This window comes from Eufriesea mexicana, unplaced genomic scaffold (genome assembly GCF_001483705.2).
Source record: "Eufriesea mexicana isolate 0111107269 unplaced genomic scaffold, ASM148370v2 scaffold13818, whole genome shotgun sequence".
In the NCBI taxonomy this organism is placed as follows: Eukaryota; Metazoa; Arthropoda; class Insecta; order Hymenoptera; family Apidae; genus Eufriesea; species Eufriesea mexicana.
The window spans coordinates 16,241-35,251 of record NW_016921322.1 but is presented as its reverse complement, the minus strand read 5'-3'; the positions used below and the strand labels follow the sequence as shown (position 1 = coordinate 35,251).

The following is a 19,011-nucleotide window of genomic DNA, read 5'->3' as shown; positions in this document are numbered from 1 at the left end:
ATAACATACAATTGCTACACGGAAATATTTATGAAACTGAAATTGAGGTTAGAAGTAACGTGTTGACTACGTAGTAAATATCCTATCCGATTTATGGTACAAGATCACGATTCCATTATTTGGTTGAAATCCTTTAGATAATGCTTGGATATCTTGCTTGTTACCATTGACAAATGTAATGCCGGTAACCAGCGACTTCCATTGTGCCATTCGCATCGTAGTTCCGATCGCCGGTACCCCTTATGGCGCCACTGTCAAGTGCAACGGACACATATACGGGTGACATCTATGGTACCCTTCGTCATTTACGAATTAATAACCGTTTACGAATAATCCTTATGGCAGTGAATGTATTAAAATGAAACTTTATTACAAGCACGGTCTATTTATATTGAACATGAATCCATAATCCCCGGGACTTGCTGTTACGAGTATAAAATGATTAAGTATTACAAACAATTTGCAGATAATAGTCGCGTGGAAGAGAGATCGCGACTGAACTTGAACGGGAGCCGTCAGCTCTCGAAAAGCGCCACGGAGCTCCGGAACAACGACACCAGTTCGCCGTCACGACGCGGTGAACAAGCCGAATCCAGTGTCATACATCATCATCGGCATCATCGACAAGCCACCTCGGTGGCGCAACGAACGCACATATTCTTCGCGACCTTGAAGAGCCGGTGGGCTCGCAATAGAAGTAAAGAAAGAAAAAAATCGAAGGATGCCGGAAACGTACTATCGCAGGGTATCGAGTCCGATTATGCTGCCGATTACTCTTCTGAACACAGTAAAAGTTCGTCGGCTACCCAGAGTCCGGCTAGACACTGTCTCAATCACCCAGGTACTTTTCCTTCAATCGTTATTCCGCTATTTTTCATAAAATTTTGAATGTTTGAGTAATTTATATTTAAAATAAAATATAGTTATTTCTGATTATATGGATGTTTCTAATTATTGGTAAGGAGAGTAATTACTGGATTCTTGATGAAGATTGTTTCGTGATTTTATAAATTGTTTTTAATTTTTTCTTTGGAGAGGTTAGTACCAATTTTTAAAATGCAAAATTTAAAAACTTGTTTACTGTTCTACAAAGTATTAAAATTTTTATAATAATATTCCTATATCTTACAGGATGCAATCAGCTAGTTGATTAAATAGTAATACATTTTACACCGCGTGTATCATTATCGGTTTTTGATTACCTTGTAAAGAAACAAGTTAAGGTATAAACTGATAAATCTGAAATGTAAACAGTCAAATCAAATATGCGAAGAGATAAATCAGGAATGTAAATAGATAGGATATGAACGAAGATATAAACAATTTAAGTGGAAAATAAGCAGATGTAAACAATCAAAATATAAACATATGCACAAGATATTATTCGAATCTAGGAAAATTAAATTTCGATTATTTGAAATATGATTGAAGGAAAAGCAATAAAAGGACCGTGGTAATGCGCTTTCATAAGAGATGCTCACCTTCAAATAAGGTATTAACAGAGTTTAATGAACTTTGAAATTTGCTGCGCAGTAGGGATAAATTTTTGCTCTATTTTTGACTCATTGCGAAAAAAGAAAAACTTTGCAAGTGTAAAATGCGAGGTCACACACGGTTAATGCAAGGAAATCGATACGAGCAACCCGTTTATCTCTCATTATGTTGATTACTCTGAAAAACCCGCGCTGTTCAAGGTACTATTTATGATGGTTGGACTGATATTAACCTGAAAAGCTTCCGTGTATAACCGCTATCGAGTTAATTATTTACAAACTCAGTTGAATCTAAGTTTTTTATAATGTCCCTACAATTAAAATAAATTATTGGATCAAGCTAAAAGCTAAGATTAAAATTTATTAAAAATATGATCATGAAATTAACGTATGTAGAGATGCATTCAAGTGGAAAAGCTTTTGTGTATGGAAAATGTTATAATGCCTATATTGTATATCTTAAAAACTTAGTATGGCATATTACTAATTACTTTTAAACTTTCAATCTCATAAAAGTTATTACTCAACGTTCCTATATATTTAAATAACTGACATTACATTTAACACGGTTCACGTTCCTCTACGTGCAGAGTCGCCGTTGGTATATGCAGGAAGGCAGAATGTCGTGACGAGACCGGAAGACAGCCCTGGAAAATCCAGCGAAACTCATTCGAAAGGATCCTTGAGCTTCCAACCATCAAAGGACTCAAACGAAGATGCTCGAGGATCGATCAGCCAGGATGACAGTGCATTCCTTCAGGAGGAACTTACACGTAGGAGAGAATTGGCATTGAGGCAGCATGCTTTCTTTCAGCTTCGTTTGCACATCAGAAGAGGGGCGAATCTCGTTGCTATGGATAGATGTGGTGAGACAAAGTTTCGTTTTCCTTCTTTTTCTTCTTTTCCTTGATTCTTTATTACATAGGGAAGTGTGCAAATTAGTCTTGAAGTAATTTTTTTCTGATTATTCGAAATCAATTTTTTATAATATTGAAGTAATCTTCTATAATTGTACAACTTTTTGAACATTCTGCTAATAAAAATGTTAAAGTAAATTGCTTGAAAAACAGTTTGAAGTTTTTAAATGATATTTTTCAAACACTTTCTTAATGACCTTTCTTTATCATATGCAGAATATTCAGAGAAATTAATCTAGAAGTTGTACTATCCACAAAGAAAGCAAGAATGTATTACATGTGTATGCATCTTGTACCGGTCAATTGAAAAATACAACCTGTTCCAGTTCCTTGTAAACCTTCTTTTAAAGAACACTACCGAAAATTGCAATACGCAATCGTAGTAGCTATTGAGCAAATAACAATTCTTTAGAATAGAATTTAAAAACAGGGCATCAATTGTGTGTTCTAGGCGCCAGCGATCCTTACGTGAAAGTGAAAAGCGGAGGTCGATTGTTGCACAAGTCACGGACCGTTCACCGCGACCTAAATCCAGTTTGGGACGAAAGTGTGACCCTGCCAATAGAGGATCCTTTCCAGCCTCTCACATTCAAGGTAAGTTCTTTATTGTTCTTTTTATTGAAATATTATCATCTATCAAATATTTCACGAAAGCAGTATTGATCGCTGTAAAGGAGTTGCGCACATACATTATAGAGCGAATAAATACTTTTTAAAGGAGTCAATTTATCCTAAATAAATTTGCTTAAGAACACAGCAAGATTATATTTTTTCTATAACTCGTGTGCTTTTTGTTCGTTCGTTAATTCGTAACAGAATGTCTCGAGATGATCGCCGGGATTTTTATCAGTTTCTTACTCTTTCTTCCGACTAGCAAAAGACCTTGGTCGTTTCGACAGGTCTTCGACTACGACTGGGGCCTGCAGGATGATTTCATGGGCGCGGCACAATTGGATCTCACTCAACTGGATCTAGGTCAACCACAGGATATTTTGTTGGAATTGAAGGACCACAACAGACCCAAACAACATCTGGGGGAGATATGTTTGACTGTTACACTTTGGCCAAAGAATCAACAGGAAAAAGAACAGGTATTTTAACTGATTGTTTTGTGATTTTGTAGTTACTTATTAGATAACTGCTCTTTTAAGCTTTCTATTTGTTAATTCTTTTTTTAGTAGATTTTATATTCACTAACAATCTTTATTGAATTTTTGAATTAATTTATTAATATAAATATGCCGCTGCTTTATAATTTGCATATAATATATTATATTTAACTTACTCCGAATTATGTGAATTTAATTTTATAAATTCATATTTTCATCAAATATGATACTTCATTTCGATTTTAAGAAGAGCACGCTTAAATCGTATAACGCGTCGTCGATTCTACTATTTATATTATGGTATTATCTAATGCCCACTACGTTGTCATGTTCGACTTATGCTCAGATTCATAACCATAACAAGTTAATCAGTGGAAGTAGTGAAAGTTTGAGCTTCTTATTTTTTTCTAATATTTCAACCAGGAAACTTCAGCTGTAAGAGGATCTTAAATGAACAATTATGTTCTGTAAAGTTTGTCGGCACTATCGGAGCTAAACAGCACCTGGTTCTGCATCCATAAACATAGATAATGTCAAAGAATTTGCATGTTATGACGCTGATAATACGCATACTGTTGTGTCATTTCGTTGAATGTTATCTTTCCGGTACGAGCTGTAAATAGAATTTTAACGAGTTGAAGTGATTGCATGTGTATGAATGTATAATCTGCAGTTAATAAAAGCACACCAATCCAACATGTGATGTCACGGCCAATGTGTCAAAATCAATTTAAATGGATTGAGGAAGCGTTGAAGTACTTTAATGGAAAATCAGAGCTTGTCAGGCAAGTTTTAGGACTGATACTATGTTTCGGAGTATCCTTTTGAGTTTTACTCGTTAGATGCCTTGAACTCTTCTCCATGACAAACGTTAAATGCTGTCCAACGAACTATTCTATGTTCTGATGAGCAGGATGCCTCCCACGCAGCGAAATATCGATAAACGATAAGTCTCTCGACTATGAACTTTGACAGGCAGCAATTGAAATATAGACAGTATACATGAACTGCCAAAATGTTTGGTATAAAAGGACATCTATCAACAAATTGGTCATTCTGTTCTTAATTCTGTAAAAGAATAAAAGAATAATACATTAATTATTTTAAGATTTTTTCTGTTGCAGACTAGTTTTGCAAATGTCACCTGTAATTAAATAATAATTCAAAATTTCCAGTTTATAAACATTTATAAACATTTAGTTCTAGATTCTCTAAAATGATGTGTTTAAAAATATCCGAAAGAAACATTCCGAAAAATTGTCATTAAATTCACTTGTATTAGAAATTAATCAAACTATTGTTCAATAAAACTATAGGTAGTAGCTATAAACACTCTAAACAAGATGTCAACGCATAAATGTATAGGCCTTACAATGTACAGTAGTTATCACATTAAATGACTAATCTTTTCCGGTTAAGATTTCATACTCTAATCTTATATAATCAATCAGCAACGGAACAAAGGGATCATTTTAAGTATCCGATTAGTGATCAAAATTGTGATTACCTTGTAACAAATCAATCGACATTTAAAAATATCTTATACATATCTGTTTTCCACTTTTAAATCTAAATTTCTTTCGGAAGCTTCACTCATCCGGTACGGTTATATATATTAATCTTGGTTGCCATATAACAAAATATAATAGCAATTCTCGTTTAATTCAGTGTGGTTTATCCAGTATCGTTTTGTCATGTGTCAGTTAGTCGAGTGCATCTCTGAATTGTTCGCGGTTAAAATAACCAAATTCAATCAAAATGAAGAAAATTCAACGTAAACATGATTTTTAACACGCTAATGTAACATATCTCGTTATATATCAAGTTAAGCCTGTTATCTGATTACTGTTTCTAATTACCGATAAAGCATACTTTTGCGTATTTAGCGTTATAATTGGAACGATGTTTGTCTTCAATCCTTCACAGAATTTACTCTAACCTTCTCAAAGTAATTCAATATCTTGCAAAGTGATGGCGTGCATTTCGTACCCGTCGATCTGTTTTTACCCGGGCAATTTAAAAAATATTTGTAAGGACAAAGAGATGTAGAGGTTTGGCTTAACCGATGACTAGCTCATCAGACACACGCCAGATGGATCTGTGTATCATGTTAACATCACGATCAATATTGCCGATAGGTGACCAGAAAGATCACTGCTCGACGATGGCTTATAGAGAACACACGCTTCGTAATTCATTTTTGATTCAAATTAATGGAAATCGATTTAAAAGCAATCTGTTCCATAATGTATTGGCTTTAAAAGTTTATATCCGATATAAATTAAATTTTTTTTTTCAGTTAAACTTTAAGGTTAAGGCACTTAAAGGCTTTATCGATAATCGAAATCGATGTTTCATTGGTAATTTGATAGATGCGAGTGCGATTTACGCTTGCTTATGTAACATCGATTTATCGATACGATAAAAGAAATCCGTTCAAGGAAACGTTTACTAACGCGAATAGCAACTGTGAATTAATAGAGTTCTTTCATGTGATGTTAACATGTATCAATCAGCACCGACGCATGGATTTTAAAAGAAGTTAAATAAACAAAATTGAATAACGTTTGTGTAAGCATCTTATGCTATCAAATACATGAACTGTAATTTAATTCAATGAAAATAACATTCTTTTTATTGTATTATTTTTTAGATATCAGAAGTAAGAAACAAAAAGTTATTTCGAAACGTCACGAAGGAGATTTCTTTAAAAATCATAACAAGATTTAAATAACCATTTTGGAACAATTTACATCTGAATATTCCCCACTCACATAGGTCATTACGTATTACATTGACAAAAAAATTTCGCACAATTCGTAATAAATACTTTGAATTTAAAACTTCTTTTCTTATGTACTTTTTAATTCAAAATATTAGTTTTTAAAAAAAGGTCGGAAGAAGAGTTTCAGATACTTGCCTACTCTAATATGAGGACCGGCTCACATTCAAGTTATGTATATGTATATATGATATCATAATGTTTACCTTCTGTCAGGAATTGCGCGGAGAAGGGGAAAGAGAAGTTGGTGTCGAGTTAAGCTATATCGTTAGGCAGTCACACACCGTTAGTCCAACGGGTATGGTCTTTGTGATTTTATTGCTGATATTTTCTTCTGTTCTTATTATTACATAATCTATTATTTTTAATCTACCTTCACAAAGCTTAACGAACAGCTAGCTTTGCAACAAAAACATAACCAACGTTCTACTTTTGAAGCCAATTTGTACAGAAGAGAATAATTCATTGAAGATTCTCCAAATCAAGTTCGAAGATAATCAATTATTTGGAAAAATTCAGGAAAAATTCGCGTGGAACGGATGAAAACAAGCCACTAAAAATAACGTTTCTTTTATCGGTGTATCTCCTTTGTTTTCACCGCATATTGCTAACGTGTTCTCCGACAGTTTCTCTACCATTGCAACAGTGTATAATCGCAATACGCGGTGTATGTAGAAAGTGAACAGGCTAGACGTTTTTGAAAGGAAGAAACGCGAAATAGAAATCATTCTGAGCGGTTAAATGGCAAAATACTGCTACGTATAGCTTGCAAGGTGGTGAAGTTAAATCACGACTTCGACGAGCCCACGTGACCGGAGACATTTAGATGACTCACAATCAGTGACACTAAGTACATATATCGATAATTTACACTCGAGCATTTTGTTTGCTGTAATATTGTTTGATAAAATGATTTTCGGTTCGATTTGATAAATGATGGTGTCGAATAAGAAATTTCGACTTTGTTCGTTACATTTAATCCGAACGGTGATTCTACGTTTCAGTTTGGGTTAGGAGAAGTGGTCACGCGACCATCTGTATGGGATCAGAGTTTGCTTGCCTTGGCGGGATCGATTTGAGCGGTATGAGGGTTATTTAGAGACGCTATTGTGATTTCGTTTGCGTTTTTGAGGTGTTAGTGGTGCGAGTTCGTAGAAATTTAGCGAAATTGGAAAACCGATTTTCTTGATAGAATCTTTTTTATCTCTCGGCTTGGAAATATATTTCGTCGAAATATAATAGCAATTATTTTGAAAATTTTTATCGATAATTTTTTTAATTAATGTCGTTACTATTGTACGTTAACAAACATTTTATTGATATGTGAGAAAGCTTTGAACTATACAACAAACATTTTTAAAAATACGTGAGAAAGAAATTGCCGAATTCGAAATATTACACGATGATTTCTGATCTTTATAAAATATGAAAAATTGAGAATTTTTTTATACGTTACCTGAAATTCTTTACTGTATTGTTTAATTAATTTACATTTTTATACATTATTTAATTACATTCAATAATTTTTTTTTATTGTACAGAAGGAAACGAAGAATGAAATAGAAATTTGCAAACTACGACCGAACTTTTAATGGCATAAAAAACAGAGGACTATGCTGAAGATTCATTAGTATTATTAGTTTTGATAGTCAAAACTTAATCAAACAGAATATTTCACTGAACTTCAACAATAGAAGAATAACAACGATATGCTAACGAAATTAAGAATTGAAGAAATATTCAAGAGAAATCTGGATGCTAATGAACGCCATTTTGCAAAATGAAATTTGGATTTCTTCTTGATTCAAACTGTTGTCAGTGTACCGCGAAAATGTGATTATACATTCTTTTTTATTTACATTATAATTTTTTAAAATTTTGTACTCGCATTCTTTTTGTATTTTTGAATATTTATTACAGAGAAATTACAAAAAGTATCTTATTAACCGGATGATGAATCCTTCAACAAAGTAAAAGAAAAACTTCGTGGGATGTGAAGCATCCTATAATAAAACTATAAGACAGGAGGAGCAACTTTACAAGAAGAGAAAGTTAGCAGGTTAAAGGGAACTTTCTTGCGATCCCTCCATTGAACCCATACTTTCAGAGAGAACAACGATGATCGTAACTTCGGTATCATCGAGTACTGGAAACAAGAAAAATCCACGAAGTCACGTTACGTCGTACCAATTAGGCGTCTGTTCTCATGCAAACGCCAGCGGCGAGCGTTTATCGGTCACGTAAGAGTTTCAAAAGAATAGCATCATAATCGTTCACAACAACCGATCAAAGAATCTAAAAAGTTTTATTTCTTGGTTCATCGCTTTATTATAAGACGCTTATTTGTAGAGTGAAGAAGATGGAAATAGATCTTGGAAGACATAATAAACAAAGAATCTCCGAGGACGAGAAAAATATTCCTTCAAAATTCTTTGAAGGAAATCAATCGTCAGATCTCGAATCCGAATTCCACATGACTGATCAAGATCCAACGGTAACTCCACGAAGCGGAAGTAGCTTCTTAAAGCACGATAAAGTGAGCGACATAACTGCAAAGCAGTTATCAGTGGATTCAAAAAACATATCTACAAAATCCTCTCCAAAATTCGTCAAAGCAGTGTCCAACGAGATAACCCACGAGAGAAAATGGAAAAAATTTTGGGACCAACATCGGGACCGATTTCGGCACAAATTCGAAGAGGATTCCACAGCGAAAAACCGATCATTAGAGGAAGTAACATCGGAAGTGGATGCAGTGTTCCGGAAAGCGATACGAAGCATGCGATTTGATCGATCTGACAATGATCGTCGGTCTTCTGGCACGAACGAGAATTTTTCGGAGAAAGATAGTAGTAAAAATGATAAAAATATCTCGGAAACATCTCAGACTATCGAGGCACCACCTCGACGATCAAAATTACACACGGCTCATTTTAAAGACCACAAGTTCGTTGAGACATCAACAAATAATCAAAATACGATAAAAAAAACATTCCAGGAAAATGATCTTAAAAATGATCCCACGATCGCTAAAAACAGTGAAGTAAAACATGGAGAAAATATGTCCAATACATCTGTTGATATTTTTGATAATAATTTCTCCGTAGAAATTAGTGGTGAAGAGAAAAATCGATTGGAAGAACAGATTAGAGCAGACCCTATCACTAGGAGGTGGAGTTCACTGGAGAGCCTGCATGGTAAGATGGAAAATGTTGGAGAAGCTTCTTCTAAGAGGAGGATAGATGGTCTGTTGATTGAAAGACCAGCTAGGAGAAAAGAAAAGAGTACGATTGGGTCTCTGAGATCTTCCTTCGAAAGAAAGATGGGTTCAGTGGAGAGGATCTTGGAGGATCAGGTGGAGAAAATATGGATGGAGAACGTGGAGAAGCATCCGTGGTTATTACCTATAGAAAGTTGGATTGTTGAACATCGTAGGCCTTCTGGAACATATTCTGTTGTTCAGAACGAACAAGACGCTGGTTCAAAGTTAGAGAAAGGAAAATTCAACGAGAAAAAACGATTTGAAGAGAACTTCGATTTTAAATTCACCGCACCGGAAAGAGAAGATGAAGAGGGAAGAATAGAAATTAAGTTGGAGCATTTGAAGAAACCAGAAAGATCGGGATTTGAGAATGTAAATTTGATTTCAAAGTTGAGGAAGCCTGAACATTCGAAAGTGGAAGAAGAAGAGATTTTGGAAATAAAAGATATGAAGCATCACGATCTGTTCGATAAGCTGAAGGACAATGTTAAAGAGAAACTTGAGGATATTCATAGGGTAGATTTGAGTATTTTGGTGTTACGTTAATAAAGAAAAATCACCATTTATATAGAAAAGTAATGCAAAAAATGATGTAGGATATTAACGAATCTTTTATTTTTTGAGTGTCAATTACGGTTATTTTAATTAACTTCAATTTCCAACATTTCTCGTAATACATAACATTTGTAAAAGTGAAACTAACATGGCAGTTATATCTGAAACCATTTAATCTCATAAAAGATTAATATCGGAATCGATATATTATCTAATCTTTTCTCCAATACGTATGTTCATCTCAAATTATTTCCAACAGTAAAATTATTTCTTTTTTTTTCTTTTTACAGCAACAGGCAACTCGATTTCATGTGACATATTTTTACGTTTGCAGTACTTCCAAAGGACCAATCGATTGGCAGACGTAAATAGACGGCTGAAGTCGCAAATATGGAGCTCCGTAGTAACGATTGTTCTTGTGGAGGCGAAGAATCTATTACCGATGGATATAGATGGTCTGTCGGATCCCTATGTCAAATTTCGGTATGAAGAAAGTTATTTTCAACTCCTTTACTCCCAATACCTCTCTTATTATTAAAAATAGTTATGTAAAATACTTGACTTCTTCAAATATTAAATATAGTGTACTATATTGCATTGTTTAAAGAATAATTGTGTACATTAAACATTACAACTTCTAAATTGAGATACTGCACAACTCAATAATTAGTTGATTAATAACTTTATTATCTATTAAATTGTTCAATTCCCAAGAAAATATTTTTAATAAATTAAATTGATATTATTTTAGTCTCGGGACAGAAAAGTACAAATCAAAAGTGGTACACAAAACCTTGAATCCTGTTTGGTTGGAACAGTTTGATCTTCACTTATACGAAGATCCTTATTTAAATCAAGAGTTAGAGGTTACGGTTTGGGATCGTGATAAAAGTCACCAGGACGACTTAATGGGCAGAGCGGTAATTGATTTGGCAACACTTGAACGCGAAACGACTCATCGTTTATGGCGAGATCTTGAGGATGGCTCTGGGAACATCTTTTTGCTGTTGACTATTAGTGGTTCCACCGCCAGTGAAACGATCAGCGATTTAGCTGCACACGAAGAGACCCCTCGTGAACGTGAACAAATATACCAAAGATACGCATTCATGAACACGTTGCAGAGGGTACGAGATGTTGGCTATTTAACAGTGAAGGTACATGTTTTAAAAAGAATAGAAAATTTAAATCTTGTAGAAAATTTCACAATATGACATTGTAACGGGTTGGGAGTATAAATTTAGGATTCGCAGTTTTTATGATTTCTTTTTATTATTTTCCATTTCTGGGATTCGAAAATATCTCTATGGTTATATAGGTATTCAGAGCACAAGGTCTAGCAGCAGCCGATTTGGGTGGCAAAAGCGATCCTTTTTGTGTCTTGGAGTTAGTGAACGCCAGATTGCAGACCCAGACAGAATATAAGACGCTCGCGCCAAGCTGGCAAAAAATATTCACCTTGTAAGTTATTCTGAATATATAGTGAGTTCAAGAGTAACTCAGATATGTAATTTAAGTGTATAACATTGTTATTTCTTTTTTTTTTTTTTAGCAACGTAAAAGACATTAATTCGGTGCTAGAGGTGACAGTATATGACGAGGACAGGGACCATAAAGTAGAGTTTCTCGGGAAAATCGCCATACCTCTTCTGAAAATAAGAAACGGTGAAAAGCGATGGTATGCGTTGAAGGATAAAAAATTGAGGGGCCGAGCCAAAGGAAATTCTCCGCAAATTCTCCTAGAGATGACCGTAGTGTGGAACGTTATTAGGGCGTGTATTCGAACGTTAAATCCCAAAGAGAAGAAATATATGGAGCCAGAAATAAAATTCAAAAGACAAGTATTTCTGCGCAATGTTCTTAGGCTGAAGGCAATCATCGTTATTGTCATCGACATTGGAAAATACGTGCAGTACGTAACGCCTTAACTTTCATCCCAATTTATTCAGTTTGAATAGTTATGATGTTTAGTATACGAATTGCATGATATACGTGAATTAAATGTAGTTTATAGTATACTATGAATGCAAAGATGATGATTAATAATGATTTAATTGTATTTCTTGTAATGTTATGTTTATGCATATCATTATGCATAGCTTTTTGTCCATAATTGAATTTGATATTCAGTGATTGATTTTCATTTTTCTGTTCGATGGTATTATTAGGAGTTGCTGGGAGTGGGAAAGTAAAATGAGGAGCATCGTCGCGCTGGTCATCTTTATTTTGGGTTGTTACTACTTTGAGCCTTACATGTTTCCTGGAATGGCACTCCTAATCTTGTTAAAGTATTATCTGGTATGTAAACAAATCAATCAGAAATATTCTGTTATAGTGTATTTTAGTGTTAAAGTATATTTTTGAAACACTTATCACTATTTTCATGAATTATTGACACTTACCTTACCTAGTATTTGCTAAGCCATTAACTTATATGCTTATTTTAAGTACCTGCTAAATATATAACATACTATTAATGTCAGAATTCTTATTTACTAATAACATTTGCAACATTTAATTCTATAGATTAGAAAATGTCCCATTCAACAAGGTAACCCTGCACATTGGCTAAATTTCCTATTGTTAGTGCTACTTAATAGAAATTATTATCTTCCTCCTCAAGGTAAATGAAATTAAAGTTACAAAGGAAACGAGATCAGCATGGATATGAAGTTTAGTTGACTTGTGCTTTAGATTATTTCCCTGTCAGATATTTTTATAAATTTATAAGATATTTTAGTATTTCACATAAGGTGATAAAACAATGGTGTCTCAAAATTTATGCGTATAAATTTTCAAAATTTATCATGAAAGCATTTTGCATAAACTAGAGCAATTTTTATATTTGCAAATCAATTTTTATCTTTCTTTTTTTTTAATTAGTATTTGGTAGATTTTGCATTATTGTAAAATCTCCTCAATGTTTAAGCTTGCATATAAATAATAAACGTGAAAAACCGATTACTCTTGAATATACATAATAAAATATATGAAAATCAACTGTTTGACGAACCTTACCTGCATTGCTGCATGTCCACGTTCTTTGTTATCTACCATTTTTATGGAGGCAAAAGTAAATTCAATCAATAAATTTCCGGACAGGTCGCATTAATAACTGGTACGCCTTTGTCACATCACTCGAGTTCCCACTTCCACGACGAAATCGACGAAGGCCCTACCACCCCAGGAGATGACGATGACGACGATGACGATAAAGATAAAGTAAATATTTTCTACAATTATTTTACTATTTTTAATTTTGTAAACATTTATGTTGATTAAAAAAAATTGTTAATAAAATTTTTATTTGTATAAACTAGTTTTATTCTGTAATAAAATAATTAAATCTTATAAGTTTCCTCTTCTTCAAAACTAATTTAAAGAAAAAACAAAATTATTTAATTTATTTAATATTTACTTCTTTATAATAATATTTTTAATAAACTTTCTTATTAAACTTTATTATATTAGATATTCTTATACTAATGGAGAGTGCATTGATTCTTTTTCAGGAAGAGAAAAAAAGTCTGAAAGAGCGACTGCAAGCAATTCAAGAGGTAACCCAGACTGTTCAGAATTCAATTGGTTACATAGCCAGTCTCTGTGAACGGGTGAAGAATCTCTTCAATTTCACTGTTCCCTATCTAAGTTACTTAGCCGTGATCCTGACAATCCTCGGGATCGCTGTCCTTTACTTCATTCCCCTTAGATACCTTATCTTGGTGTGGGGCGTAAATAAATTTTCCAGAAAGATCGTCCGACCTCACTCAGTTCCGAACAACGAGCTTCTTGATCTCATATCTAGAGTGCCAGATGATGAGGAGCTTCTTAATTACAGGTTTGATCAAAATTAGCCTATAACTCTTACATCATATTATCTATACGTATAGTAAACCTATTTATTGAAAACATAGTGAAAAAGAATAGATAGTAATATATCAATGAAATTTTTATAATGAACAATATCATAATCTTTTTCAGAGAGTTAAAACCACTACCAACTGCCGATTGCGAAAAGGGCAGTACTTCTGGCAGTCCAGGTGTCTCAGGTTTAACGCGAAGGGAACAGAGGAAGAGGCACAAGGCCGCGTAGCAGCATGCCCCGCGGCCAGAAGTCGCGGGTCTACGATCACCGAGCATCCTGAGGACAGTCCTGCTACGCCGGAAGATGCGTCAGCGAAAGGGATCATCGGAGAATCCGGATGTGATCGACATAGACTGAGAAACGTTTGTTTCCACTCGTAGTCATTTAGCTAGGGGGAGGACTTCATGTTTCTGGTTTCCAGTCTTTCTAATCGCGTTAAGAACACCCCGCGTGGTATGTCTTCGAAGTCAGAACTGTTTTATCTTTGGGGTAGTCTGTTTCATGTTATCGAGAGAAATAGATAAAGTAGTTAGAAAGGAGTAAAAAGAGATCAACCACCAGATGGTCGAGTTCAGTGCAACAAAATAAATATATTGTAATTACAATATTTGGAGGAACTTTCTTGTTTTTATAGCATAATAAGACATTCAAAGTTTCAACTATATACGATAATTAAATACAAGTACCAATAATACAAGTCACTAGATTCGGTAATAAACGTACTGGGAACATGTAGTAATGTTTACCAAGCGAGTATTAACAAAAAAATTTAATTTAATTAGTTAATAAATAAATATAAAAAAGTTATACATCATTGTCGACGAATTTACCGGGGCATACCACGCAAAATTGTTATTAGATATTTCAGTTCAATAGTTAGAACACGTCGACGCAGAAGTACATCAAGAATTTAATAAAAAACAGTAACTGGTGTTTTTTCATCTAGGTAATATTTCTAAAATATAAACGTGCAGTAAGAGCACATTAGTATTTGTATCGAACAACTCGGCTATAACTGTGTTGGTAAATCTGCGTGCGATGGCTCATTGACAGGGAAGTCAGAATTAAATACAACAATTTTTCACGAATTTTACAGTAATATGTAAAATTTTATTTTGAAAATGTAATGTTCACATTCTCTAAAATCAAGAAATCTTACAAATTTGCATGAAACAACTTTACAAAGGAAATAAATAGGTATTAGAGGCATTTAAAAGAAAAATAGATGTAAAAAAATCGCGTTTGACTTCCCTGTTCTAGAAAGATAAAATAAAACGCAAATAAATAAATGTTTTTGAAAGTATCCCGTTCGAACGGGAGGACCTGCGTTTCGAGCATATCACAAACTAGTGAGAAACGTGCGTTCGGTAGCGATGCGTTAGTTAACAATATCGACGGAGAAGAGATACCATAGTTATTTAAAGAAAAAAAAAAAGAAAAACGCGAGAATAATTCCTATCTACGGGTTATCCTCGTCGATCCGTTTCGTCCATCGGTGTCGTAGATATAGCTGCTACAGAATCGTTACCAATGAAAGAGAGATATTAAAAAATTGAAAAGAAAAAATTAAGAAAAAAGACAAAAAAAGAAAAAAGACAAATATAGTTGTTTGGTGGCAATCTCGTTCAGCCGAAAATTCGCTCAACGGGCTGTTTCCATTTCAAGAACGACGAATAGAGCCACTGAAATACTTACATGTTTAAACACAATTCCTGTAAGGGAAAAGTAATTATAGTTTTAATGATATAGTCTGTTTTTATTCTAATGTTCGCGCTACCTCATGAAATTCTCATGTTATAATCGTATAATTGCATAATTTTACTATTCGAAGATGGCTGATGGCTCCTCGTCGTTCATGAAATCAGATGTTATTTAATCTTACCGTTGGAACATTTCGATGTGTTCTGACGTTATTCTCTTTAAATAGTATTTAATATTATCGAATTCTTCATTCCAACGCACACTTTCTCGCGTTAACCTACCTCCTCAAGCATGAATAATATTGTTAAATGATGAGAAGCATCTTTGCGCAAAAAACTTGTAAAAACCTTAGTATTTACGATGGAATGAGAGAATTTTACTGTAATCTTCACTTTATAACTAGAAACATATCACGTCCAAAGCAAAGAAAAAAAAATAGGAAAGAAAAGAAACGAATTTCTTATAGAATTGCTTCGATAGTAAATATACGATTTCTTTTCATACAGATTATGGTAATTAAAGAAGAAACCGTAGAACAAGTTATTCGTGCGTAAAGATGCTTGAAAGAAATCGGAGGAACAAGATAGAAGGGGGTAAAAGTTTCTCCGACCAGCTACATTACTATTTTTATAACAATAATAGCTATTGCTATTCTCGTGACAATAGTTTGTAGCTCAGTCTTGCGATTAGATAACGTACCAGTCCGATTCCGTAACTTTCTTCATTGTGAATATTACGCTGTAATTTTTGTACCGGTTTCTTTCTTCCACTGTGATTGCATAATCTACTGTTTTCATAAAAACTATAGTACTTCCGTATATTGTATTAGCCCTTTTTGATAGTCACGAGTCTACGTGGTCACAAAAGCAATCATGAATATTAATGTTACAGTTATTAAATTATATGAATATGTGAAAAAAAATTGTAAAATTATGCGATGATTGTTCAAGATGTACTCGAAGATCGATTACTACAAATAATCTTTTCTTTTCTTATATATATTTTTCTTTAGAGACTAGTACGACTAGTGACATAATTATTGAGATAATGGCAAAAGAAATTTGTATTTTCGAGTACGTTTTAAAGAGCTTCCCATGGGACAAACGATTCAGTTGATTGGTAGTTTGTTATATGAAAACATGAGATATCAAAAACTGATTTTCGCTATAGCAAACATGCTCGAGGAGGGAGGTAATGTGTTGAATTAATTATTCCTAACCTCGATTTTACGGTTCGTGCTAGCCGATGAGAAAGCCGAAAGGGTAAGGAGAGATATCGCCGATCCATTTTTTCGCTTTTCTAACTTGAACATCGCCATTTTCCCCAATTTTTCGTTATTGATATCCTCGCCGTTACTTAAGTATATTTGCATGATCATGAAGTTCATGGTGTTGTGAAAGAAACTTATATTTGTTAAAATACGTTTTTATTCATATTTGACCCTTTGAAGTGTTATATGTATGTAAACGTCTTTTATGACGTATCTGAAATGTTAAATATTTTTATCTACTTTATTGTCATTACTTTTTTTATAATGAATCGTTTAAAAAATTTGTACAATATTTTTTTCTATATTCCATCATGTTTATTTCGTTTTCTATCTCCTTAAAGAGTTATAAAGATAAATTAGAATATAGGCAGTGTTAAAAAAGAACTCTACAAAACTTTATTATAACTGCCTATTATTATCTCTTACTGCTTAATTTCTGATCGTTTGTATTTCTTATTCAAACGGAAATTTCTAACGGTTAGAAGAAATTCCTGATTATTGCAGATTAACTCATGCATCTAAGTTTTTAACATTCTAAATGTATATAAGATCTACGTACTTCAATTTCAAATATGACACTTTTTAACCTAAAATTTTTTAGTGTAATGAAAAATTATTCGACGTGACTATAAAAATTACTAGAATATAACTTAAGTTCCATTATGTCATTTAGCTTACGTCTTTCGTTAGATAATATATTTTGTCAACTGTGAAACCGACAAATCGTAATCAAATTACAAACGAAATTTGTGTTACATGCACGAAAGTACTCCATGTTATATTCCATAATTCTATTATACCATAATAGAATTAATATAATCGTAAGTCATTCGCGCTTCAAAGGGTTCAAATGTATATTAATACTCTTTGTGTTCATCGCCAGTTACGGGCCTAAATCACGAGGCAAAAATACATAAATATAAAACACACTGAACACTTGTACGTAACATTGGGACGAGAGAGACATATGAAGAACGAGGGAAAGATAGGCGATCTTTTTTGTCATCTAGTTAACGAACTTCCGTAGTAAACGAGGAACTTGTGATATTGCGGATCAATTTCCTTGAGTTTTGGTCGAGAAATAGGAACGTTTGGCGTGTGATTTAAAATTCATTTACTACAGGACTTAATTGTTTTTTATCTAGAGATTTTCACTTAAATAGTTTAGTTTTAGTACCAAATGGACAATCAGAAGTATGGATCGATTAAGTTTGGTGATATTGATTTTAGGGGATTTTAAATCACACAGTTGACAAGTTGGTATGTTTCCTATATTCATTCCTTGCAACCATTCCTTTCATTGAAATTGCGTGGGTACAAAAATTATTGACTATTTATTTTGTGTATAAAACAGTAAAATTTTAAAAATTTCTTACATTCGTAGATAAATTTCTGAATAAGAAAATAATCTAAAGTTCTCATTCCTTTATGTTTCTATTAAAACTTGTTGATACATATAGTTAATAAGGAATGTACTCGTGCAATTTTATCTTTCATGCATTTAACTACATTTGTCCATATTGGAGCATCGGTTGTTAAATAATAAACAAATCCTACAAAGCACCATTGATGGTAGCAACAGTGATCATCAGAGATAGTTGTAAGTATTAGTAATAAAATATTAATAACAGTAAGGTGCTTACTGTAACTATAATGTTTGTAATATTCTTCTCAAATATTGAAATCTTTATTGTCTGATTTAAATCATTCAAAATTAAAAACTTACAAACAATTAAAAAAATTACAGATACTTAAAATAACGTAGTGTAATTTAAAAACAAACAGCCGACGCTTCAAGCAAAACCATTCGCGTTTTACAGTGTCGTTTTTCTACTCTTCCAATTTTGTACTTCCAAAGGTATGTAAGGCATCTCAAAAAATATTGCTTTCTCGATTTTAAAAACATTTTTCTTCATTTAAACACATAACATAAAAACTCGTCTACTTCTATTTCAAGCCGTTTCTTTCGGGAATACGAAACACGATTGTTCGAGCACGAACAGGGACACGCAAAGGATACGAGCGGTCATAGTCATGCGTATATTCATTATTATCTC

At 33.4% G+C, this 19,011-nt stretch overlaps 1 protein-coding gene and 1 long non-coding RNA gene across 4 annotated transcripts in view; both read left to right on the top strand.

The window, feature by feature from the left end:
- Positions 1 to 15,035, top strand: part of Mctp (multiple C2 domain and transmembrane region protein) — a 28,189-nt gene extending 13,154 nt beyond the window's left edge. For all 3 annotated transcript variants that reach the window (XM_017908879.1, XM_017908881.1, XM_017908880.1), the window contains 12 exons: positions 467 to 841; positions 2,084 to 2,359; positions 2,862 to 3,004; positions 3,310 to 3,501; positions 10,453 to 10,601; positions 10,870 to 11,275; positions 11,437 to 11,579; positions 11,671 to 12,030; positions 12,287 to 12,416; positions 13,221 to 13,340; positions 13,631 to 13,956; positions 14,100 to 15,035. In XM_017908879.1, the coding sequence (XP_017764368.1) occupies positions 467 to 841; positions 2,084 to 2,359; positions 2,862 to 3,004; positions 3,310 to 3,501; positions 10,453 to 10,601; positions 10,870 to 11,275; positions 11,437 to 11,579; positions 11,671 to 12,030; positions 12,287 to 12,416; positions 13,221 to 13,340; positions 13,631 to 13,956; positions 14,100 to 14,211 (2,732 nt within the window). In that variant the 3' untranslated portion in view covers positions 14,212 to 15,035. The remainder of the gene's footprint in view (positions 1 to 466; positions 842 to 2,083; positions 2,360 to 2,861; positions 3,005 to 3,309; positions 3,502 to 10,452; positions 10,602 to 10,869; positions 11,276 to 11,436; positions 11,580 to 11,670; positions 12,031 to 12,286; positions 12,417 to 13,220; positions 13,341 to 13,630; positions 13,957 to 14,099) is intronic.
- On the top strand, positions 6,653 to 8,580 carry LOC108553839 (uncharacterized). The gene is made up of 3 exons (XR_001890664.1): positions 6,653 to 7,151; positions 7,843 to 8,134; positions 8,222 to 8,580. It is a non-coding gene; the product is annotated as an uncharacterized LOC108553839 (long non-coding RNA).
- Positions 15,036 to 19,011: the final 3,976 nt, after the last annotated feature.